This window comes from Oncorhynchus mykiss, chromosome 18 (assembly GCF_013265735.2).
Source record: "Oncorhynchus mykiss isolate Arlee chromosome 18, USDA_OmykA_1.1, whole genome shotgun sequence".
Lineage (NCBI taxonomy): Eukaryota > Metazoa > Chordata > Actinopteri > Salmoniformes > Salmonidae > Oncorhynchus > Oncorhynchus mykiss.
In genome coordinates, this window is record NC_048582.1 from 29,410,935 (window position 1) to 29,438,266 (window position 27,332).

Sequence of the window (27,332 nt, forward strand, 5' to 3'; positions counted from 1 at the left end):
GGTGATAGTGGAAGGACAAAAGGAGATGGCAAAATATGATTTTCAGAGGTAATTTACAAATACTATACACACCGCAACTCCTTTTGTGGACTACATTCCTTCATGCCAGCTGTGTGCTGGCAGTTCTAAGACTCAATGTAGGGGCTTAGGGATGGAAGAACAAAAATATATAGTGACTATCAGGTACAGTGAGGGAAAAAAGTATTTGATCCCCTGCTGATTTTGTACGTTTGCCCACTGACAAAGAAATGATCAGTCTATAATTTTAATGGTAGGTTTATTTGAACAGTGAGAGACAGAATAACAACAACAAATCCAGAAAAACGCATGTCAAGAATGTTATAAATTGATTTGCATTTTAAAGAGGGAAATAAGCATTTGACCCCTTCTCAATCAGAAAGATTTCTGGCTCCCAGGTGTCTTTTATACAGGTAACAAACTGAGATTAGGAGCACTCCCTTTAAGAGTGTGCTCCTAATCTCAGCTCGTTAACTGTATAAAAGACACCTGTCCACAGTAGCAATCAATCAATCAGATTCCAAACTCTCCACCATGGCCAAGACCAAAGAGCTCTCCAAGGATGTCAGGGACAAGATTGTAGACCTACACAAGGCTGGAATGGGCTACAAGACCAGCGCCAAGCAGCTTGGTGAGAAGGTGACAACAGTTGGTGCGATTATTCGCAAATGGAAGAAACACAAAAGAACTGTCAATCTCCCTCGGCCTGGGGCTCCATGCATGATCTCACCTCGTGGAGTTGCAATGATCATGAGAACGGTGAGGAATCAGCCCAGAACTACACGGGAGGATCTTGTCAATGATCTCAAGGCAGCTGGGACCATAGTCACCAAGAAAACAATTGGTAACACACTACGCCGTGAAGGACTGAAATCCTGCAGCACCCGCAAGATCCCCCTGCTCAAGAAAGCACATGCATGCCTGTCTGAAGTTTGCCAATGAACATCTGTATGATTCAGAGGACAACTGGGTGCAAGTGTTGTGGTCAGGTGAGACCAAAATGGAGCTCTTTGGCATCAACACAACTCGCCGTGTTTGGAGGAGGAGGAATGCTGCCTATGACCTCAAGAACACCATCCCCACTGTCAAACATGGAGGTGGAAAGATTATGCTTTGGGGGTGTTTTTCTGCTAAGGGGACAGGATAACATCACCGCACCAAAGGTACGATGGACAGGGCCATGTACCATCAAATCTTGGGTGAGAACCTCCTTCCCTCAGCCAGGGCATTGAAAATGGGTCGTGGATGGGTATTCCAGCATGACAATGACCCAAAACACACGGCCAAGGCAACAAAGGAGTGGCTCAAGAAGAAGCACATAATGGCCTTGGAGTGGCCTAGCCAGTCTCCAGACCTTAATCCCATAGAAAATTTGTGGAGGGAGCTGAAGGTTCGAGTTGCAAAACGCCAGCCCCGAAACCTTAATGACTTGGAGAAGATCTGCAAAGAGGAGTGGGACAAAATCCCTCCTGTGTGCAAACCTGGTGCCCAACTACAAGAAACGTCTGACCTCTGTGATTGCCAACAAGGGTTTTACCACCAAGTACTAAGTAATGTTTTGCAGAGGGGTCAAATACTTATTTCCCTCATTAAAATGCAAATCAATTTATACAATTTTTGACATGCGTTTTTCCTGATTTTTTTTGTTGTTGTTATTCTGTCAGACTCATCAAATGCTGATACTTCCATTATGGTCAGGGCTTGCAAGATCCACTGCCAATAATGGTACAGCATCAGTCTTCAGGATTAGCTTCCTGGCAAGACCTATCGTATGTTCTCTCCAATTGATAAAGCAATTTCACTCAAAATGTACACTGCACATGCCTGACCACATCGTAATTTTCCGTGCAGCCTTTCCACCCAAAATGCAAAGCAGCCACTGATTTCGGATGTCTTCATTCTTCGGGAAATAGTGTAAGGTTATTTTTACACTACGGCATCCAGTCACAACACAGTGTGCTTTTTCCGGCATGCTGGAAAGTAGCTTTCTAGCTAACAGTCAAACCCCAGATGAAACGTTACTAGTATCTTTGGTAGTACGTTCTGCTTGAGATTTACGGTTTAAAAACAAGGCCAAAGCAAGGTAAAGGTGCACATGTGATAACGGTACATATTTAAATGATTTAAGATGATAAGAGGCTACTATTGGTGTATAACATTTCTGTCTTTATTGCATAAAGCCGGAAGTAAATCCATGTTAATGCCTGCCTCCTGAATCCAATTGTTTGACACGGGGTGAGGGGAGCAGTAACCGTCTGATCAAACTTGATCAATGTCCCAGTTAGTCATTTTTCATATTTGGGTCACCCTACTTTGAACTGGTTTCAGCCAAATATCATCCAATTTGGTGAAAAGTCAGTTGACATTGAGCAATAACAGAGAGAAGCCCTCAAAGCCAAATCAAACCATCAGTGAACAGTGCCCTCTCATAGTGAAAACAGAGCAGCGAGCAGTGCGAGTACATGTTATCTATAAACTTCAAATGAGGTTTGAAGAGGGGGCAACTTAGTTAGAAAACACTTCAGTTCTCGTTGTCTCTTATTTTGAACCATTTGGAGCCCTTTGAGCTGAGATCTAAGTTTTTTTAGGGTAAAATATTGTTAATAAAGCACTTTGTCTCTTGAAATAGAATCGAGTTTAATATCCGAGGCTGACTGATATGGTTTGGAAGCAACCTTTGTGCGATTGAGATTTATTTACAAATATGCACTTACTGACTTTGCTTGAAGTGCAAAAGCATGCTGATAAATGGTGTCTTTGGAATATTCTCAGTTAAAGTACTATTTATTGTATTTCAATTACTTTCGCATACATTTCGAAGTGAGTATTTGAATATTTTCTCTTTGAAAATACAAGTAGTTGAATAATGGAATGTATCTGGAAATACACTTGTAAAATATTGGCATGTATTTGAAAATACTCCAATACAAAGAAAATACATATTTAAAATACAAATGCTTAAATACAAATGTATTTGAACCCAGGTCTGACATTGAATCAATTCCCATTCAAGTTTTGTGTTGCACCACTACACCCGGTGCCCTGTATGAGGATATCTGTGTCCCAAATGACACCCTATTCCCTATATAGTGCACTTCAGTATACCATTTAGGACACAGTCAGTTATTATTTTATTCTCCTCACATGGGTCACCAAATGTAGTAAAACCAAAACCAAGATAAAAGACAAGATGAAACCTCCTGAATGGCCGACTCCCACATGCATCATCTTTTACCAGGACATGTTTATTTACAGATGATAAAATGACAGGAGGTTTGTTACAGGGTGTTCCACAAGTTACGGCCACGTCGACAGTTTCCACTACCTGCGTAAGCACAGTCCAGAAGGGGACAAGAGGGGGGGACACAATCCACGAAGCTAGTAACACACCAGTACTCTCTATGGAGACAGAGACGGAGTCCGAGGGGGAGAGATTTGGGAAGAGGGAATGGGGAAAAAGACTCATATTCAGATATAAAATAACATGTACAAATCTCATGGCCATCAGGCACTGTGCTCCCTATTTACAGTTGTCTTAACAGGCTACAGAGCAACTCCAAGATTGCAGGTACAGTTTACACATCGTGCTTTGGGGGAGAAAACAAAGTCAGTTTTATGGGGTAAAACCAATGGAGCAAAAAGGGGTAGAGGGGATTCTCAGACACACATGCAGAGCGCTCCACCCATAGAATTGATGACAGCGATATACATGATAATCCATTTTTTAATTCAGTGTAAGACACACACAGCACACGCACACAGCACATATGGACTTATACTTACATGTACAGGCACGCACACAAACATTTCAGTGCTCAAATACTGTATGCTGCCTGTGCTAAAACCCTAGTTACCCTAGCAGAGCTAACTGTCAGAGTCCACCTAGCTCTCAAGCAGTGGCAAATACTACATTCCCCAGCATTCACAGCACCACTGTATAATTAACGACAGGGTAATTACAAACTAATGGGCAGCATGTCGGTGTCCGTCACGTCGACTCTGCAAGGAACAGTCCAGTCTCCAAAGATCATGTGCGCCGCTCCCTCGGCTAATGGCAAACAAGCCTATTAAATTTTTATTTAATGGTTTACACTGTTGCCACTGCAGCAAGGGACCAGGGGGACAATGGGCCGTGGGAAAACCAAGGCATGCTATTATCTTTATTACAGCCTCCATTGAAATGATGTGAAGTGGCCCACTGTGTGTGTGGTTTCTTGAGGGTAAAGTGATGAATAGTAAAGACCACTGTCACATCGTCACTGAACTGTCGGACCAGAACTAAAATAAGCGTTTTTTTCAGCTGGAGAGCGTTCACACAAGAAAGCCTGTTTTTGCTTTTGAAAAAAGACTCATATTTTCCGGGTCTATTTACACGAGCTTTGTAAAATATCTTTTTTTTCTTTACCTATTTACATGACAACATCGGATACAGGAAATGAACACAAAAAAGTGATTGGTTTTTGATCATTAATATTGGCATGAAACTAAAATCAGCTATAATGTAAGTGTATCTAAATAGCATGACTGAAATACTTTATGCCCGTGTGTTGGAGTCTGGTCTTTAGCAGTTGAGAACAGAACAATTCGACATTCATTGGTTTTCGCCTTTAGCCAATAGAATGGTGGCACAACTTTCAAATTAAACAAACAATATCGGGCATGACCGTCTTTTCCTTTTTATAGACTACTTTTTTCCCAATAAATACTTACAGAACTGTATGACAACCACATTATTTTCACATTTCAATTTCATGTCAACATCAATTGTTTTTTTTCTTGTCTGAGAAAGAATGTCAAAAAAAATGTTTTACTGCAAAAAATGAATTAAAATAACATTCCATGTAAAGCAGAGTAACCATAAAATAACACAAAATGGTCTCTGTTGTTTATTGTTGTGTGAGATAACAAGCGCTGTAGCCTGGTTACGGATACACCATGAAGACGGTTAACATATACACAGGAAACATTACCTATAACTCCAAGGGCTCGGTACAGATGAATTTTCTGCCGAAAAACAGCAGTACTCTGTTTTTGACATTATTGGTCATGGCATCACATCAAAACCAGTGCTAAAACACAGCCTTGTACAATCCCCTACAATGAAGCCAGCTCATTGGTCAACAGTGGCAGGTGTAACGATGTTCATATTCTGTTCAAAATATTTAACATTTCCTGGCTTACTTCCTGACCACACAGACCATGTGTACTGACCATGTAGTCCTCCCAGATGTAACCACCTAGAACCATAATGGATCTTGGGGGATTCTTTCCGACTGGCTAACAAATAGCTGTTATCATCAGAGATTTTTTTCCTGTCATGCTGTCACCTTATGGAAATACATGGTACACTAGTAAAATAATGGAGACAGACGGTCTGCATAGTTAACGCAAACGATTTTGATCAAATATGCTGAATATATTTACACAAAAATAGCTCTCACACTTATAACAGCAGACACACGCTTCAGTGGAAGCTCTCATTCAGACACACCAAGACGAGTATAACTACAAAGGTACCTTTACAGTACCTGTTAATTTTTTCATCTTCTTTAAAAGAAAAACAAAACAAAATGGTGGCATAACCGATGAGCAAGCTCAACATTCTCTGAGACGGAAGCTCAAAGAGGAGTGGGCATACTCAGGCATACAGGGGCGAATGTAGCGTAGTACACAAGCATTAGACAGGACAGCCCAGACATCACATCTTAGACCAGAGCCGCAATAGAATACAGACGAGACTGCTGCAGTGGGGGTAGGGTAGCTTACTCTGTAAATGCCACTGTTGGAGATCTTTTTACCAGGCACAGCAGACTTGAGTGGGAGTTGATAGTGGCGGTACTTATCCGTGTGACAGAGAGCTTTGGTGTGTATGTGTGTATGTGTTCGTGTTTATGCATGTGTTTAGGAGCGGGTGTTTTCGCAAATGGGGATTGAATAAGAGGGGGAAGGAAAATAAATAAAAGCAACGGATAAGCAACGGCAAAGGCGTAAAAAACAACAACAAAACCAAAGTCAGAGGAAAAAAAGAAACAATATTACAATCACTGATCAACACAAAGTGTCCTTGACTGGAGCCATCTTGGATAGAAACAACATAATTGATTAGTCACATATAAACGCTTGTTGTTGGGGTCTTCCTCTCTCTTTCTCTCTGGCTTGCTCTCTCTTATTTGTATTTACACACACTTTTCTTTTTCTCTGGGCCCTTATGGACATATATTTTTTTATGTGTTGTGTTTTTTTCTGTATTTTGATCTCAGGGTAAGATGCTCCGAAATGTTCTCGTTTGCAGCGAGGGGCAAAAGGGCACACACGTTTTATGCTTTACTGTCGTCCCGCTTTGTGTGGATGCTGTTGTCGCTGTGCACTTTGATCTCGATCATGTCGGGCTTGAGCGTCTCCTTCCCGTTCTCCTCCTTCAGCGGTAGCTTCCTGTGGGAGAGAGACAAAGGAGACAGACACGTCTGAGTGAGAGACCTCGGATGAAAGGGTTAATTATAACTACATATTTCACTCAACCCACGTCTCACTCATGACCATGAGTTCATTGTTAATTACGGTAACAGTTCAGAGAAGGAATGTGAAAGGACTTTATCACCCTGTGAAATGTATACATTTTGATATGACATTTAGCTAAATCATTTACATACACACATACAGAGCATGCATCCTTATTGGCAAACTATAAGAGGTAGGATGAGTGGTAGTTTCCATGGCAGCATAGAGTGAGCACGATGGAGAATGATGCATCCATAACATAAGTAGCGGTACCCTACTGCTAGTCAATGCATGTAATACATTCAAAGTTATCACTGACTGTCCAATTAATACATTTACTTGATCAATATATTAATATGGTGGTTTATAATGTCAACAGTTTCAACAGCCCTCAAGTGAATTACTGAACCTACACTACCAAATAACATCAAATTGATCAGAAATACAGTGTAGATATTGTTAATGTTGTAAATGACTATTGTAGCTGGAAACGGCTGATATTTAATGGGATATCTACGTAGGCGTACAAAGGCCCATTATCAGCAACTATCACTGTTGTGTTCCAGAGGCACGTTGTGTTAGGTAATCCAAGTTTATAATTTTAAAAGGCTAATTGATCATTTGAAAACCCTTTTGCAATAATGTTAGCACAGCTGAAAACTGTTGTTTCTGTGTTATTTTGCCCATCTTTAATATTCTATTTTTATTGGCCAGTCTGAGATATGGCTTTTTCTTTGCAACTCTGCCTAGAAGGCCAGCATCCGTAGTCGCCTCTTCACTGTTGCCGATGAGACTGGTGTTTTGCAGGGCGTTTGTTTCTCAAACTGGACACTCTAATGTATTTGTCCTCTTGCACAGTTGTGCACCGGGGCCTCCCACTCTTTCTATTCTGGTTAGTCAGCTTGCACTGTTCTGTGAAGGTGAGTAATACACAGAATTGTACGAGATCTTCAGTTTCTTGGCAATTTCTCAATGGAAATTCTCATAACAAGAGTAGACTGACGAGTTTCAGAAGAAAGTTATTTGATTCTTGCCATTTTGAGCCTGTAATCAAACCCACAAATGCTGATGCTCCAGATACTCAACTAGTCTGATGAAGGCCAGTTGTATTGCTTCTTTAATTAGAACAACAGTTTTCAGCTGTGCTAACATAATTTAAAAATTGGTTTCTAATGATCAATTAGCCTTTTAAAATGATAAACTTGGATTATCTAACACAACGTGCCATTTGGTAGACAGGAGTGATGGTTGCTGATAATGGGCCTCTTTACCACTATGTAGATATTCCTTAAAAATCTGCCGTTTCTAGCTACAGTAGTCATTTACAACATTAACAAAGACTACACTATATTTCTAATCAATTTGATGTTATTTTATGCTTTTCTTTCAAAAACAAGGACATTTCTAAGTGACCCCAAACTTTTAAATGGTAGTGTACACAAGAAATACACAAACAAAAAATTATGTAACTAAAACAATCCTTAATCTATAACGTCGGAAATACAACCAAGAACAATCTACACCTGATTAATTTACAGTACTCATACAAGCTCAGTCAATTAAAGACAACACTACAACTATCAAATCCAGTAGCGTTCAACGATCCCATCGGCAAGGTATACCCTTGTGTTGAAGAGGCCTGTTATAAGATGGAATACACCTTGACTTTGGCCCCTGGCTGTTGAACCATATACTATAGAAGGCTCTTCACTGACAGGACACGGTTGTGGCCTGAATTGACCATACTCTTTCATACTAAAGCACATTTCCACCACTATATGTCTAGTCCACTACTACAACCTATAACCATGTCCATAAATTATATCAGTTAAGTGAGTGCAAGGGCAACACCATTAGCCAAGATCTAGAAAACACACTAAAACACCAACTTGCATCTTGTCAACTTCAACTAAAGTGCCCTTTTCTACTAATATGGCTGCATATTTGGGTTAGGGTGGGGTTACATTATGCTGCATTTAGACGAGGGACGCAAAAAACATCATACCAGTAAGCATAGCTGGACATGAACTCAAGAAAGAGGGGGATGGCAAAAGCAAGCCAGCACGCTCGTATGCGTTGCTATGGTGATTTCAGTAAACAATCACTGTAAATCAACATCCGGTAGAAAACAACGCTACGGTAAAAGTTTAAATATTTGAACTGGGGGCAAGTCCCTTCTACAGTCGCAACTGACGGCATTCACCGCCTGCCTCAATGGCATTTACCGTCGTGCTGTCATTGAAAACAATGACATCCGGATTGTCGTCTACCTCGTACCATCTAAATACAGCATTAGGGTGGACAGGGCCTTAGAATCCTAGTGGTTCTGGTTCCTTACTCTGGCTCTGTGAGAGGTGTAGTCTCGTTGGGTTCGTGCACTGGGCTCCCATCGTGGTTAGTTATTCTCTCCTCTTCCGTTCTCATCTCAACGATAGGATCCTTGGACCCATCGCCCCTACGCACAAACACACACAGGCATGAGCATGCACATGCGTGCACACACAGTTACACACAAACTTCAACAATTCCATTTGTTACACAAAGCAGACAGAAGCAGCGCTTTCCTGTTCTCATCTCTCCTCTTCTATGATATCTCCAGCAGCCATGTCTCCATGCAACCTTGTATACTTAACCCTCACACAGAATGCTGAGGCAATATCTCAGTGTGCCTGCCTATAATCTAACAGAGCCTCCAAGTGACACCAAAGCACAGTGGGGAAGCCTCTCTCGTTCCCTCACTTGCTCTTTCCTACGACAATGTTAATCGCACCAATAAGGCTATCCACACCAGTGCTTTGGGGCTTGCTGACAATCCAAAGGGATTGAATTGGGCTGAGTCGGGGGAAACTGGCTGGCCCTGGGTTCAACCACTTCCTATCTCAGAGGTTTTGGGTGTTAAGCTCCACAGTATGTCAGTAGTGACTCTGAGGGGGCCGATGCCCTATAATAAGCCCGAAAAATCCATAATGCCAGGCATACACTGCTCAATATTCTGCCACAAATTCGCCACGTTTTTGCTGTCCCAGACAAATTTCCATGATCGGGGTGAAATCCTATGAATTAGGGCTAGGATTAGTACGTTGGGACTCACGAAGTTTGAGCGTGTCAAGGACACACCGATGATGGCTGTTCCGTTCTCCAGACCCCTGTCGGTTGTCTGAGAATTTTCTGACATTTTGGTCATACATCTTGTAGTATGTGCAGTACTACGATGCAATTGGGCAAGGACTGCTGACAATAGCCAATGAGTACTCAGCATGTGAGACCAACAATGGTGGCGAAGAAGACAGCAACAGCAACACACACATGGAAGATAGATTGGTGGAGCTGTAGAGAGAACGCAATGCCTTTCAATGGCAAGTTCATTTTACATGGCCTGGTGACCCGGATGAGCGGAGTTTGAACATTTTAGACCATTCCATTGGTCCTTAAGTGAAATCTCCACCCACCAGGGGCACCAATATTACATCTGCATCCTACCGTGTTAGAAACCAAAAAGATAATTTCATATTATCATTTTTATTTCATATTAAGTCCATGATCTGCTCCTCTGTCTCTTTTTTAAAAATGTTTCTGCACATAATAATGTGCACACTAATAAACCAGCTCACTGTTTACGTGTCAGAATTTTTTTCCTATGACAACTGAGAAACTCAGGGCAAGATCAACTAGGGAATCATTGTGTAATGTGAGCAACCTGGGGTTGAGGAGGGACAGAATGAAATATTTGGGACAAGGAAATTGGCGCACGTCCAAGTTGTTAAGATTTTAGAAGTGTGTAGTGTATGCCTAGCATAAGCTTCATTCCTCAAGCAGTCTGAGAAGGCAGAATATAAACATCTAAAGACAATTGACAAGTGCCATCCACATTAAAGCAGCTTGCTTTTGACCCCACTGTGCATTTGCCCTACAGGCTTGTAGTTTGAGACCACTGCTTTAAATACAAGGGGAAAATGAGTCCAAGTCCTCTAAACAGCATGTAGGAAGCACATATAAACCATGCTTTTTACGAAGCAAAAGTGCAGTGCTCAAGTCCCACCAGACCTTACATATCCAATTATAACCTAAAAACATAAGACAACACTCCTAAACCAAAGATGACTCAATTACTATTTCCTCCAAGATGCAGAACTAGTCTTACAAACCTAAAAAAAAAACCTGGTCAGTTACTTTGCCACTATATTTCCCACTTAGTGAAAAGTGTACAGTGCTTTAAATGCTGAACAATAATTAAGTATAGGAGATTACTTGTACATTTATCTCTGTAGAAGACATAAATGGGTTAATCAATCATGTTGGGTGTTCATAGTTATTCATAGTAGTATTAGCTCCTTAAATGCATTTCTCTCTATATGTGTTCATTTGTTTTTATAACGCTGTGCTTGTTTATTTAGTTTTTTAAGCACTTTGAGATGATTTCTTTGTACTGAAAAGCACTATACAGTATAAGCTAAAGAAATTATTCTAATTATGACTTATCTCTGTTTGTATAGAAACACAATGTGAATCTATTAAAAAGGACAAACTGTTTATTACCACCTTTTCCACATAAGCACGTCCTTGCTCAATACAATATTAATTATGGCAGGCAAAAACACATCAAATATGCAACTAAATAATTATACATTGCTAATTTACATTTGTATGCATAGTCACCTAAAAATGCTGAAAGCATGCATTCCTGAAATCAATGAATAGTTAATTAGCCAGTGAATTAAAGTTATTTTAATTTAATCAAATTGTTTAGTGATAATGTGATTCTTTGGGGAAAATAAAGTGGGCCGCTATTGTGCGGGAAGGAGAGGGTAATGATAACAGATACTGGGGCTGGTTGTTGTCCCTTTCCCTCTGCCCTTGTTCAACCACCCTGCAGATCTGAGACAATTGAGTTGGTGTAAGCAGTAGCTCTAGCTATTTTCTTCTATTTTGCTTATACTGATTTTAATCAGATCTAGAGAGGCTGCAAAAAGGGAACAACTTTTTGGAATGAGATGCTGCCCAAAGCAAACTGGTAAAACACGCTGTATGCTTCCCGTCATTGACATGACCAGCACAACCATACACGAATTACGAATCACAACCCTACCCAAGTCAACTCCATCAGAATCTAATGTTACTATACATACGGTATCATCTCTTTCCATTCACCACATACTGTCATGAGTAGGTGGACCATTTACATGTAAGTGTCTTACATAACTTATACAATCCTACAAAACATTCAACACATCTCTAAGACTTAGAATCCCATCTTAGCACCACTTAAGCACCGTGGTGGATCTGAATTAGCATCTTAAACTTAAAGCATCTCCTACTTTCCATTAATCCAAATCCCTCAGATGTGTTTAAAGGCCTAAGTCAGAGGCAGTCTGCTGTCTCAGCAGGAAGCTATAGTGGCTTGCAAAAGTATTCCCCCCCCCCCCCACCCCCTTGGCATTTGTCCTATTTTGTTGCCTTACAACCTGGAATGAAAATAGATTTTTGGGGGATTTGTATCATTTGAGTTACACAACATGCCTAACACTTTGAAGATGCAAAATATGTTTTCTTGTGAAACAAAGCATGCATAACTATTCAACCCCTCAAAGTCAATAATTTGTCACCTTCTGCAGCAATTACAGCTGCAAGTTTCTTGGGGTATGTATCTATAAGCTTGGCACATCTAGCCACTGGGATTTTCATCCATTCTTCAAGGCAAAACTGCTCTGCTGGTGTACCGCAATCTCTAAATCATACCACAGATTCTAAATTGTATTAATTAATGAATGGACTTTGACTAGGCCATTCCAAGACATTTAAATGTTTCCCCTTAAACCACTCAAGTGTTGCTTTAGCAGTATGCTTAGGGTCGTTGAAACAAGTTTCCCTTAAGAATTTCTCTATGTTTAGCGCCATCCATCATTCCTTAAATTCTGACCAGTTTCCCAGTCCCTGCCGATGAAAAACATCCCCACCGCATGATGCTGCCACTACAATGCTTCCCTGTGGGGATGCTGTTCTTGGGGTGATGAGAGGTATTTTTCCTTGATGGCCAAAAAGCTCAATTTTAGCCTCATCAGTGCAGAGTACCTTCTTCCAAATGTTTGGGGAGTCTCCCACATGCCTTTTGGCAAACACCAAACGTGTATGCTTATTTTTGTCTTGAAGCAATGGTTTCTTTCTGGCCACTCTTCTGTAACGTCCAGCTCTGTGGAGTGTACGGCTTAAAGTGGTCCTATGGACAGATACTTCAATTTCCGCTGTGGAGCTTTGCACCTCCTTCAGGGTTATCTTTGGTCTCTTTGTTGCCTCTTTGATTAATGCCCACCTTGGCTCTTGCAGGTTTGCTGTGGTGCCATATTCTTTCCATTTAAAAAAATACCAATTGTTAGTAGTTACTATCTTGTCTCATCGCTATAACTCCCGTACGGGCTCGGGAGAGACGAAACACCCAACCAAGCCAAGCGCATCCAACCAGGAATCCAACGTGTCCAATCCAATGTGTCAGAGGAAACACAGTGCAGCTGGAGACCTGGTTAGCATGCACTGCTCTCAGACTGCCACAGGAGTCGCTAGTGTGCGATGAGACAAGGATATCCCTACCGGCCAAACCCTCCCAGACGACGCTAGGCCAACTAGTGCCACGCTAGTGCGTCGCCCCATGCTGCGACAGAGCCTGGGCTTGAACCCAGAGTCTCTGGTGGCACAGCTAGCACTGTGTGCTAGCGTCTTAGACCACTGCACCACCCGGGAGGCACCATCCTTTCCATTTTTTAATAATGTATTTAATGGTGCTCTGTGGGATGTTCAAAGTTTTGGATATTTTTTTATAACCCAACCCTAATCTGTACTTCTCCACAACTTTGTCCCTGACATGTTTGGAGAGTTCCTTGGTCTTCATGGTGCCACTTGTTTGGTGGTGCCCCTTGCTTAGTGGTGTTGCAGACTCTGGGGCTTCCCTATCCAATTGAGAATTTGTGGTATGACTTAAAGATTGCTGTACACCAGCGGAACCCATCCAACTTGAAGGAGTTGGAGCAGTTTTGCCTTGAAGAATGGGCAAAGATCCCATTGGCTAGATGTGCCAAGCTTATAGAAACATACCCCAAGAACTTGCAGCTGTAATTGCTGCAAAAGGTAGCTCTACAAAGTATGGACTTTGGGGGGTAAATAGTTATGCACGCTCAAGTTTTCAGTTTTTTTGTCTTATTTCTTGTTTGTTTCATATCAAAAAGTACTTTGCTTCTTCAAAGTGTAAGGCATTTTGTGTAAATCAAATGATACAAACCCCCTCAAAATATATTTTAATTCCAGGTTGTAAGGCAACAAAATAGGAAAAATGCCAAGGGGGAGAATACGTTCGCAAGTCACTGTATATACTGAGATCATGTGACACTTAGATTGCACAGAGGTGGACTTTATTTAACTAATTATGTGAATTCTGAAGGTAGTTGGTTGATCCAGATCTTATTTAGAGGCTTCATAGCAAAGGGGGTGAATACAAATGCACCCACCAGTTATCCGTTTTACATTTTTATTTAGTAATTTTTTTCATTTCACTTCACCAATTTGGACTATTTTGTGTATGTCCATTACATGAAATCACAAAAAAAATCAATTTAAATTACAGGTTGTAATACAACAAAATAGGAAAAACGCCAAGGGGGATGAATCCTTTTTTTCTTCTTTTTTTTTCTCCCCAATTTTGTGGTATCCAATTGTTAGTAGCTACTATCTTGTCTCATCGCTACAACTCCCGTACGGGCTCGGGAGAGACGAAGGTCGAAAGTCATGCGTCCTCCGATAAACAGCCCAACCAAGCCGCACTGCTTCTTAACACAGCGCACATCCAACCCGGAAGCCAGGAGTCACTGGTGTGCGATGAGACAAGGATATCCCTACCGGCCAAGCCCTCCCTAACCCGGACGACGCTAGGCCAACTGTGCGTCGCCCCACGGACCTCCCGGTCGCGACAGAGCCTGGGCTCGAACCCAGAGTCTCTGAGTCTCAGTGTCAGCTGGATGCGCGAGGATGAATACTTTGAAAAGTTCTGTATCACCTACCCACCCACACGCAAGCACACACACACAAACACAAACACACTGTAGACTCCATTACACCTCCTTGTAAATCAGCACAATGTTAGTTTAGCTACACGCTGTCTTGTTAGCCTCTTCACTTCCTTTGCCTTGGCTGAGAGACAGCACGTAGGCACACTGACAACTCTCCCACTCCATGTTCCTCTCTCCTCTTTCACTCTCTTTATCTCTCGCTCTCCCTAACCTCTCTCTCTCTTTCCATCTTTCCCAAGCTCTATCACTCTTTTCATCCATTCTGCTGTGCTAGAGTCAGTCCTATCTTGCATTTATTACTTATTCATGCTGTTTCAATTTAAACTCCAGTTCCATGGAATGAGAGTGGAGGTAAATAGTAATAGCTGTGGTTTTGTAATGGCATGCTCAGTGAATCCTGAACACAGATAAGCATACACTGTAACCTAGATTTAGACACCCCGAACAAACACATAGCCTTGTATTTCCCCTCTTTCACATATACAGATTTTTTCACGTACACATGTATGTGCACACACGCCACAAACGCTGCTTTACAAGCAAGCTTACAAGCAAAAATTACAGCAGGAAGCACCAGTGACTAGATCAATAACAAAGTGGTCAGATGAAGCAGATGCTAAGCTACAGGACTATTGTGCTAGCACAGACTGGAATATGTTCCAGGATTCCTCCGATGGCATTGAGGAGTAACCCACATCAGTCATTGGCTTCATCATTAAGTGCATCGGTGACGTCATCCCCACAGTAACTGTACGTACATACCCCAACCAGAAGGATTGGAATACAGGCAGCATCCGCACTGAGCTAAAGGCTAGAGCTGCCGCTTTCAAGGACCGGGACTCTAACCCGGAAGCTTATAAGAAATCCCGCTATGCCCTCCAAGGATTCATCCGACGAACAATGAAAAAGGCAAAGAGTCAATACAGGAGTAAGATTGAATTGTACTACACCGGCTCTGACGCTCGTCGGATGTGGCAGGGCTTGCAAAACATTACAGACTAGGAAAGAAGTACAGCCGAGAGCTGCCCAGTGACACAAACCTACCAGACAAGCTGAACTACTTCTATGCTCGCCATGAGGCAAATAACACTGAAACATGCATGAGAGCACCAGCTATTCCAGTAAACAGTGTGATCACGCTCTCCGCAGCCAATGTGAGTAAGACCTTTAAGCAGGTCAACATTCACAAGGCCGCAGGGCCAGACAGATTACCAGGACGTGTACTGCGAGCATGCACTGACCAACTGGCAAGTGTCTTCATTGTCAACCTCTCCTTGTCCGAGTCTGTAATATCAACATGTTTTAAGCAGACCACCATAGTGCCTGTGCCCCAAAACACTAAGGTAACCTGCCTAAATGACTACCAACCTGTAGCACTCATGTCTGCAGCCATGAAGTGCTTTGAAAGGCTGGTCATGGCTCGCATCAACACCATTATCCCAAAAACCTTAGACCCACTCCAATTTGAATACCGCAACAGATCCACAGATGATGCAATCTCTATTGCTCTCCACACTGCCATTTCCCACCTGGACAAAAGGATCACTTAGTATGTGAGAATACTAGTCATTGACTAGAGCTCAGAGATCAACACCATAGCGCCCTCAAAGCTCATCAATAAGCTAAGGACCCTGGGACTAAACACCTCCCTCTGCAACTGGATCCTGGACTTCCTGACGGGCCGCCCCCAGGTGGTAAGGGTAGGTAATAACTCATCTGTTACGCTGATCCTCAACATAGGGGCCCCTCAGGGGTGTTCGCTCAGTCCCCTCTTGTGTCCTCCCTGTTCACTCATGACTGCACGACCAGGCATGACTTCAACACCATCATTCAATTTGACGATAACACAACAGTGGTAGGCCTGATCACCAACATGGATGAGACAGCTTATAGGGAGGAGGTCAGAGACCTGGCCGTGTGGTGCCAGGACAACAACCTCTCCCTCAATGTGATCAAGACAAAGGAGATGATTGTGGACTACAGAAAAAAGAGGACCGAGCACGCCCCCAATCTCATCGACGGGGCTGCAGTGGAGCAGGTTGAGAGCTTCAAGTTCCTTGGTGTCCACATCACCAACAAACTAACATGATCCAAGCACACCAGGACAGCCGTGAAGAGGGCACGACAAAACGCAATCCCCCTCAGGAGACTGAAAAGATTTGGCATTGGTAATCAGATCCTCAAAAGGTTCTACAGATGCACAATTGAGAGCATCCTGAATTGTTGCATCACTGCCTGGTATGGAGACTGCTTGGCCTCCGACCGCAAGGTGGTAGTGTGAACGGTCCAGTACATCACTGGGGCCAAGCTTCCTGCCATCCAGGACCTCTATACCAGGTGATGTCAGAGGACAGCCTTTAAAATTGTCAAAGACTCCAGCCACCCTAGTCATAGACTGTTCTCTCTGCTACTGCACGGCAAGCGGTACCGGAGCGCCAAGTCTAGAGAATCCTTAACAGCTTCTACTCCCAAGCCATAAGACGCATGAACATCTAGTCAAATGGCTACCCAGACTATTTACATTGCTCCCCCCCCTTCTTTAGACACCTGCTACTCTCTGTTGTCATCTATGCATAGTCACTTTAATAACTATCTACATGTACATACTACCTCAAATAACCAGTTCCTCCGCACGTTGACTCTGTATCGGTACCCCCTGTATATAGTCTCACTGTTGTTATTTTACTGCTGCTCTTTAATTACTTGTTACTTTTATGTCTTATTCTTATCCGTATATTTTTTTAACTGCATTGTTGGTTAGGTAAGTGAGCATTTCACTGTAAGGTCAACCAACACCTGTTGTATTTGGCGCATGTGACTAATACAATTTGATTTGATTTGACACACATGCACGAACGTGCAAACACCAACACTAGCGTGCATACACACCAAACATACCACATACAAGTTCATATGAAAAAACAAACTGTGCCAAGTATATTTCTGCATAATGAAGAGTGAGCATTAAATGATTGAATGAGTGATTTACATATTTTGACAGTGGGGAGTGTCCGGGTGAGATATAAACTGCCTTTGTGTGCGTCTAAATAGTCTAAATTGGCTTACTTTCCATCATCTGCAATAATATGTCAAGTTTGGACAGGTGAAAATATGTCAGAAACAAAATGGAGGATTAACTTTCACCTATCCAATTCTCCCAGATCAAAAGGGAAATTAGGGAAAAGGGAGTAGAAACAATTGAGATACACTCTGAGTGAGTGAGGGAGCGAGGGAGTGAGTGAGTAAGCAAGTGACTGAGTGAGCAGGTGAACAATCACTTGCGCATAACTGCCTGACTGACTGACAATGTCACATCACACATTCTATGACACAAGGTCAGTCTTCACAATTCAAAGGTCCACTCACAGGTAGGCGGCCTTGCCCTCCTCCATCTCCTTGCTCTTGCCGCTGGTGGTCGTCTTCTTGCTGCAGAGCTTGCGCGTGATACACATCAGCAGGCCACACTGGCGCAGGAAGTAGCAGCTGACGTCCACCACTATGAGGACCAGGAGGAAGCCGACCAGGCCCAGGCCCACCACAGGCCCCAACCCTAGGCCGCTGAACAGGGAGTCTGCTGGATGGAGGCCGGACAGAGAGAGAGAGTACTGTCACTCAATGAGTTACGGAGAAAGAGTAAGTGACACACATCTTATTAACATAACCCTGGCCACCCACAGGCCTGAGTCCAAGGCCCCTGAACAGGGAATCTGTTGGATAGAGGCCAGACAGGGAGAGTATTGTCACTCAACAAGTTATATACCGAGTCACCACTGCCCCCAGGTCCAAGCTGCGGAACAGGGAGTTTGCTTAGATGGGAGAAACAGAGAGAGAGCCCTGTGGGAAGCTGCTATAGACCACCAAGTGCTAACAGTCAGTATGTGCTTGATTATGTATGTGATATCAGCAGAGTGGTATATTTTCTGGATGATTTAAATATTGACTGGCTTTCATCAAGCTGCCAACTGAAGAAAAAGCTGTAACCAATGCCTGCAACCTGGTTCAGGTTATCAGTCAACCTACCAGGGTAGTTACAAACAGCACAGTAATTATATAATCAACATGTATTGATCACACCTTTACAGATGCTGCAGAATTGTGCTTTAAAGCAGTATACAAATCCATCAGATGTGGTGATCACAATACAATATCTAGGAAAACCAAAGTTCCAAAGGTTGGGCCTAATAGAGTGTGTGATAGGTACGTTTTGTATTGATTCATATGTTGTTGATGTAAAAAATATTTGCTGGTCTGTGGTGTGTAATTAGGAGCAACCAGACACCTCATGTGACACCTTTATGAAATTGCTTATTCCAGTTACAAATACTCATGTAGCCATTAAGAAAATCACTGTAACAATTGTTAATAACCTTTTCATACGTGAGTTCCAAATATCTCTAACGGTCGCGCCAGCGTGAGTTGTTTTATGCACTTGACGTCAGAATGCACTAACTGTTCCAAATGTATTTACAGTTTTGTCCACGTTTTAAAGTACTGGTGACAAATAATGCATTCTGGTTATTTGCATAGATTGTAATGGACACCTATTATGTATGTAAAATACTTTTTAGAAGGTTGTACTGCTAATGATGAGCTAAGCTAATTCCAGCTATGTGTGGAGCCATGTTTGTTGACATACAATGCATTTTGAGTTTCACATAATCGTCTGTCGGACAAAATGATATAACAAACCGCGTTGAGTAAGGGTTACTTATTTTTTGAGAACTTCAGGAAGTGAAAGGTGGGATGTGAACGATGGTAGATGACACACCCCCTTCATCATGGATACTATAAACAGACCAAACTCATCTTGTCTCGTCTTATTATCTTTGGTTTATGCGGAAAAAACGAACATGGCAGGGCACACAAACTACCTATCATCGGATTACTTTTGATTTCTAGAAAGTGTTTTACTCAATTATTTTGATAAATGGTGAGCTCACCTGTGATGTAATTAATTCTACATAGCAATTGCTATTAGCTAATTCATATTGTAGTTTATGTCAGCCAAGAGTTAGAAAAAATGACCGCTTGTGTTATGTCAATCTTTCCTCAGTTAGTGCTAGGACAAATGTGGCCTACATTTTTCCGGTTTGGATGATTGTGTTATGCTGTAGCTACTTCTGTGAATGTCTGAACATTGCATCCAAAAATAAACTTCTCACATTCTGGACATAACTTTGTAAGGACTGTGTTTGTGTAAATAGTTTCTGAAAAAAGTGTGGCCAGCTCAAATGCTGATTGTTGCGTCATTTGAAACTGGCAGGTTCTAAATAAGCATTCTAAATAAGAGATTATTTAGATTAACAAAGAGGTGCAGCTGGTTTCGGAATGGGTGGAAAGGAATAAGTTATTCCTAAACATTTCAAAAACTAAAAGCATTGTATTTGGGACAAATCATTCACTAAACCATGAACCTCAACTAAATTTGGTAATGAATAATGTGTAAATTGAGCAAGTTGAGGTGACTAAACTGCTTGGAGTAACCCTGGATTGTAAACTGACATGGTCAAAACATGTTGACATAAAGCGCTGCTCTGCCTTCTTAACAACATTATCAACAAGGCAGTCTACAGGCCCTTGTTTTGTCGCACCTGGACTACCGTTCAGGTGTGGTCAGGTGCCACAAAGAAGGACTTTACAATTGGCTCAGAACAGGGCAGCATGGCTGGCCCTTTAATGTACATGGGGAGCTAACATTAATAGTATGCATGTCAATCTCTCATGGCTCAAAGTGAAGAGATTGACTTCATCACTACTTGTTTTTTAAAGAAGTGTTGACAAGATGAATGCACCGAGCTGTCTGTTTAAACTACTAGCACACAGCTCGGACACCCCTGCATACCCCACAAGACATGCCACCAGAGGTCTCTTCACAATTCCCAAGTCCAGAACAGACTATGGCAGGCACACAGTACTACATAGAGCCATGACTACATGGAACTCTATTCCACATGAGGTAACTGATGCAAGCAGTAGAATCAGATAAATAAATTAGATAAAAAGACACCTTATGGTGTGGACTGTGAAGAGACACACACAGGTGCACACACACACATATACACACACAAATGCTAGCACTCTACACACACATCATTTGAAATAACGTTGGATGACGGTATTATAAATTTTTTTGTATTGTAGATACAGTGCATTCTGAAAGTATTCAGACCCCTTGACCTTTTCCCAAAAAAATGTACGTTACAACCTTATTCTAAAATTGATTAAATTGTTTTTTCCCCCCCTCATTAATCAACACACAATACCCCATAACGACAAAGCAAAAATTTATTCTAAGAAATGTTTGCAAATGTATAAAAAAAATATCCCCGGAAATAACATATTTACCTAAGTATTCAGACGCTTTACTCAGTACTTTGTTGAAGCACCTTTGGCACCGATTACAGCCATGAGTCTTCTTGGGTATGACCCTAGCTCGACACACCTGTATTCAGGGAGTTTCTCCCATACTTCTCTGCAGATCCTCTCAAGCTCTGTCAGGTTGGATGGGGAGCGTCGCTACTTTCAGGTCTCTCCAGAGATGTTTGATCGGCTTCAATTCCGGGCTCTGGCTGGGCTACTCAAGGATATTCAGAAACTTGTCCTAAAGCCACTCCTGTGTTGTCTTGGCTGTGTGCTTAGGGTTGTTGTCCTGTTGGAAGGTGAACCTTTGCCCCAGTCTGAGGTCCTGAGCACTCTGGAGCAGGTTTTCATCAAGGATCTCTCTGTACTTTGCTCTGTTAATCTTTTCCTCGATCCTAACTAGTCTCCCAGTCCCTGCCACTGAAAAACATCCCCACAGCATGATGCTGCCACCACCATGCTTTACAATAGGGATGGTGCCAGGTTTCCTCCAGACGTGACGCTTGGCATTCAGGCCCAAGTGTTTAATCTTGGTTTCATCAGACCAGAAAATCTTGTTTCTCATGATCTGAGAATAATTTAGGTGCCGTTTGGCAAACTCCAAGCAGGCTGTCATGTGCCTTTTACTGAGGAGTGGCTTCCGTCTGGCCACTCAACAATAAAGGCCTGATTGGTGGAGTGCTGGTGGAGTGCTGGATGTCCTCCTGGAAGGTTCTCCCATCTCCACAGAGGAACCCTGGACCTCCCTGACCAAGGCCCTTCTCCTGATTGCTCAATTTGGCCAGGCGGCCAGCTCAAGGAAGAGTCTTGGTGGTTTCAAACTTCTTCCATTTAAGAATGATGGAGACCATTGTGTTCTTGGGGATCTTCAATGCTGCAGTTAACCCACTGTTACGAGGCCGTCATTGTAACTAAGAATTTGTTCTTAACTGACTTGCCTAGTTAAATAAAGGTTAAATAAAAATAAAATATAAAAATAAAAATGAAATGTTCCGGGTAGCCTCAGAGAATAATATCAATTTATACGCTGATTCGGTGAGTGAGTTTATAAGGAACTGCATATGAGATGATGATGTGAATATCATTAATGTGTTGACTGTTATTTTATCAAATCAATGAACTATGTTTAATTATTACGTGATTAAATTAATCATGTAACAATTAACTCATTAGCAATCTTGGGGCACTACAGGAAAAGTTATTTAACAAGTTACTATCTCCCAACTTAAACTCTAAAGATACAAATCTCTTACATCAATCACAGTCAATTATTAATCATTACCTCATCAGTCTCATTCTGAACATTGCACAATTCTTGTATATATGCACGAACCCTAACCTAACGTTTGAATCAGCAATTCACAAAATGGCTTAATTATTTATTTACATACTCACTAAATAATCACACAGAAATACATAAACACACAGTATAGGCTGAATTGATTATTAACATAATGAAATGAAAAGTCCCTAGTGGACTAACCCGATATGGCGGATAGTTACACAATGGAGAGGGGGTGGGGACAGATAAAGGTTTGGAAAGACAGAAGGGGACCCATCATACATACAGTTGAAAAACTATGATCATGGGAATGTGAATACTTCGCACAAGAATGACCACTCATTCGAAAAGAAATGCAATGTACACTACCGTTCAAAAGTTTAGGGTCACTTAGAAATGTCCTTGTTTTTGATAGAAAAGCTATTTTTTGTCCTTTAAATAACATAAAATGATCAGAAATACAGTGTAGACATTGTTAATATTGTAAATGACTACTGTAACTGGAAATGCCAGATATTTTATGGAATATCTACATATGCGTACAGAGGCCCAATATTAAAAAAACTATCGGCCTATATCGAATCTCCCATTCCTCTCAAAGATTTTTAGAAAAAGCTGTCACTGTCTACCTGAAGACAAACAATGTATACGAAACGCTTCAGTCTGGTTTTAGACCCCCTCATAGCACTGAGACTGCACTTGTGTAGGTGGTAAATGACCTTTTAATGCCATCTGTCCTCGTGCTCCTAGACCTTAGTGCTGCTTTTGATACCATCGATCACTATATTCTTTTGGAGAGATTGAAAACCCAAATTGGTCTACACGGACAAGTTCTGGCCTGGGTTAGATCTTATCTGTCGGAAAGATATAATTTTGTCTCTGTGGATGGTTTGTCAAATCAACTGTAAATTTCGGTGTTCCTCAAGGTTCTGTTTTGGGACCACTATTGTTTTCACTATATATTTTACCTCTTGCTGATGTCATTCGGAAACATAATGTTAACTTTCACTGCTATGCGGATGACACACAGCTGTACATTTCGATGAAACATGGTGAAGCCCCAAAATTGCCCTCGCTGGAAGCCTGTGTTTCAGACTTAAGGAAGTGAATGGCTGCAAACGTTCTACTTTTAAACTCGAACAAAACAGAGATGCTTGTTCTAGGTCCCAAGAAACAAAGAGATATTCTTTTAAATCTGACAATTAATCTTAATGGTTGTACCGTTGTCTCAAATGAAACTGTGAAGGACCTTGGCATTACTCTGGACCGTGATCTCTCTTTTGACTAACATATCAAGACTGTTTCAAGGACAGCTTTTTTCCATCTACGTAACATTGCAAAAATCAGAAACTTTCTGTCCAAAAATGATGCAGAAAAATGCTTTTGTCACTTCTAGGTTAGACTATTGCAATGCTCTACTTTCCGGCTACCCGGATAAATCACTACATAAACTTCAGTTCGTGCTAAACACAGCTGCTAGAATCCTGACTAGAACCAAAGAATTTGATCATATTACTCCAACGCTAGCGTCTCACCTGGCCAACAGGAAATGGAAATGCGCAACGCCAAATGCTAATAGTACTCGATAAAACTCAAACTTTCATTAAAACACACATGCAGGGTACTGAATTAAAGCTACACTCGTTGTGAATCTAGCCAACATATCAGATCTTTTAAATGCTTTTCGGCGAAAGCATGAGAAGCTATTATCTGATAGCATGCAACCCCCCGAAATACCTGAAGGGGACGTAAACAAAAGAATCAGCGTAGCCGGCGCTACACAAAACGCAGAAATGAAATATAAAACATTCATTACCTTTGACGAGCTTCTTTGTTGGCACTCCTATATGTCCCATAAACATCACAATTGGGTCTTTTTTTCGATTAAATCCGTCCATGTATACCCAAAATGTCCATTTATATAGCCCGTCTGAACCAGGAAAAAAATGCTTTCCAAAACGCAACGTCATTTTTTTAAATTAAAAAAGTTGCCTATAAACTTTGACAAAACACATTAAACTACTTTTGTAACCCAACTTTAGGTATTTGTAAACGTTAATAATCGATCAAATTGATCACGGGGCGATCTGTATTCAATAGCAGCTACTCTTGAAATCATGGTCCATTGTCTCTCTCCCATAAGCTTCCTCCTGTGTACTGGATGACAGGAAGTGCCTATTTCTCATTGCACCAAGGATTAATTCCAAATCAATTTCCAGTACTGGCGACATCGTGTGGAAGCTGTAGGAACTGTAAACTGGCCGCTATCTATTTTCTCTTGCCATAGACAAGACTGGCGGATGAATACTTTTTTTGGGGGGGGGATTTTTGACTGCTGATCACGTTCTGTTATAGTCACAGACATGATTTAACCAGTTTTAGAAACTGCAGAGTGTTTTCTATCCACACATACTAATCATATGCATATACTATATTCCTGCCATGAGTAGCAGGACGTTGAAATGTTGCGCGATTTTTAACGAAATGTTGAAACAATTCAAGAGAACTCTAAGAGGTTTTAAGGCAAGGGCTGATTTCAAGGTTTTACTGCTAACCTACAAAGCATTACATGGGCTTGCTCCTACCTATCTTTCCGATTTGGTCCTGCAGTACATACAGTACCTACACATACACTACGTTCACAAGATGCAGGCCTCCTTATTGTCCCTAGAATACCTAAGCAAACAGCTGGAGGCAGGGTTTTCTCCTATAGAGCTCCATTTTTATGGAATGGTCTGCCTACCCATGTGAGAGACGCAGACTCGGACTCAACCTTTAAGTCTTTATTGAAGATCTCTTCAGTAGGTCCCCTGATTGAGTGTAGTCTGACCCAGGAGTGTGAAGGTGAATGGAAAGGCACTGGAACAATGAATCGCCCTTGCTGTCTCTGATAGGATACCTGTCTCTGATAAGATAGGCAGGAGGAAGCCCATGTAATGCTTTGTAGGTTAGCAGTAAACCCTCGCTCCACTGGGATTCTCTGCCTCTAACCCTATTATGGGGGCTGAGTCACTGGCTTACTGGTGCTCTTCCATGCCGTCCCTAGGAGGGGTGCATCACTTGAGTGGGTTGAGTCACAACCCCTTTGGGTTGTGCGGTGGCGGAGATCTTTGTGGGCTATACTCGGCCTTGTCTCAGGATGGTAAGTTGGTGGTTGAAGATATCCCTCTAGTGGTGTGGGGGCTGTGCTTTGGCAAAGTGGGTGGGGTTATATCCTGCCTGTTTGGCCCTCTCCGAGGGCATCGTCGGATGGGGCCACAGTGTCTCCTAACCCCTCCTGTCTCAGCCTCCAGTAGTTTATGTGTCGGCGGACTAGGGTCAGTCTGTTATATCTGGAGTATTTCTCTCTCTATCTCTAAGGACCTGAGACCTAGGACCTTGCCTCAGGACTACATGGCCTGATGACTCCTTGCTGTCCCCAGTCCACCTGGCTGTGCTGCTGCTCCAGTTTCAACTGTTCTGCCTGTGGCTATGGAACCTTGACCCGTTCACCGGACGTGCTACCTGTCCCAGACCTGCTGTTTTCAACTCTCTAGAGACTGCAGTAGAGATACTCTGAATGTGATCGACTACGAAAAGCCAACTGACATTTTCTCCTGAGGTGTTGACCTGTTGCACCCTCGACAACCACTGTGATTATTATTATTTGACCCTGTTGGTTATCTATGAACCTTTGAACATCTCGGCCATGTTCTGTTATAATCTCCACCCGGCACAGCCAGAAGGGGACTGGCCACCCATCATAGCCTGGTTCCTCTCTAGGTTTCTTCCTTGGTTCTGGCCTTTCTAGGGAGTTTTTCTTAGCCACTGTGCTTCTAAACCTGCATTGCTTGCTGTTTGGGGTTTTAGGCTGGGTTTATATACAGCACTTTGAGGTATCAGCTGATGTAAGAAGGGCTTTACAAGTAGATTTGATTGGATTATAAGCAACCATCACTCCTTTGGCACGTTGTGTTAGCTAATCCAAGTTAATCATTTTAAAAGGCTAATTGATCATTACAAAACCATTTAGCAAAGCTGAAAACCTTTGTCCTAATTAAAGAAGAAATAAAACTGGAGTATCTGGAGCATCAGCATTTGTTGGTTCGTTTACAGGCTCTAAGTGGCCAGAAACAGTCTATTCTGTTTCTGAGAAATTAAGGCTATTTCATGTGATAAATTGCCAAGAAACTGAAGATCTTGTACAACGATGTGTACTACTCCCTTCACAGAACAGCGCAAACTGTCTCTAACCAGAATAGAAATAGGAGTGTGGAGGCCCCGGTGCACAACTGAGCAAGAGGACAAGTACATTAGAGTGTCTAGTTTGAGAAACAGATGCCCCACAAGTCCTCAACTGGAAGGTTCATTACATGGTACCCGCAAAACACCAGTTTCAATGGCGAAAAGGCGACTCCGAGATGCTGGCCTTCTAGGCAGAGTTAAAAAGAATAAGCCACATCCCAGACTGGCCAATAAAAATGTAAGATTAAGATGGGTAAAAGAACACAGACACAAGACAGAGGAAGATTGGAAAAAAAATGTTATGGACAGATAAATATAGGTGCTCACAAAGAAGAACATTTGTGATACGCAGAACAAATAAAAAGATGCTGGAGGATTGCTTGACGCCATCTGTCAAGCATGGTGGAGGCAATGTGATGGTCTGGGGGTGCTTTGGTGGTGGTAAATTGGGAGATTCGTACAGGGTAAAGGGATCTTGAAGAAGGAAGGCTATCACTTAATTTTGCAACGCCATGTGGATGGCACTTAATTGGAGCCAATTTCCTCCTACAACAGGACAATGACCCAAAGCACAGCTCTAAACTATGCAATAACTATTTAGGGAAGAAGCAGTAAGCTGGTATTCTGTCTATAATGGAGTGGCCAGCACAGTCACCGGATCTCAACCTTATTGAGCTGTTGTGGGAGCAGCTAGACCGTATGTTACGTAAGAAGTTCCCATCAAGCCAATCCAACTTGTGGGAGGTGGTTCAGGAAGCATGGGGTGAAATCTCTTCAGATTATCTCAACAAATTGACAACTAGAGTGCCAAATTTCTGCAGGGCTGTAATTGCTGCAAATGGAGGATTCTTTGACGAGAGCAAAGTTTGAAGGACAATTATTATTTAAATTAAAAATCA

General features: G+C 42.0%; 1 protein-coding gene across 3 annotated transcripts in view; it reads right to left on the bottom strand.

The window, feature by feature from the left end:
• Positions 1-3,242: 3,242 nt before the first annotated feature.
• Positions 3,243-27,332, bottom strand: part of LOC110495975 (neural cell adhesion molecule 2) — a 427,423-nt gene continuing 403,333 nt past the window's right edge. The window contains exons 15-17 of one of the 3 annotated variants that reach the window (XM_021571546.2): positions 17,934-18,138; positions 8,855-8,971; positions 3,243-6,450 (exon numbers count right to left, since the gene is read on the bottom strand). In XM_021571546.2, the coding sequence (XP_021427221.1) occupies positions 6,336-6,450; positions 8,855-8,971; positions 17,934-18,138 (437 nt within the window). In that variant the 3' untranslated portion in view covers positions 3,243-6,335. Of the gene's footprint in view, positions 6,451-8,854; positions 8,972-17,933; positions 18,142-27,332 lie in introns of all 3 variants that reach the window. The other 2 variants (XM_021571545.2, XM_021571547.2) reach the window with 2 other exon arrangements.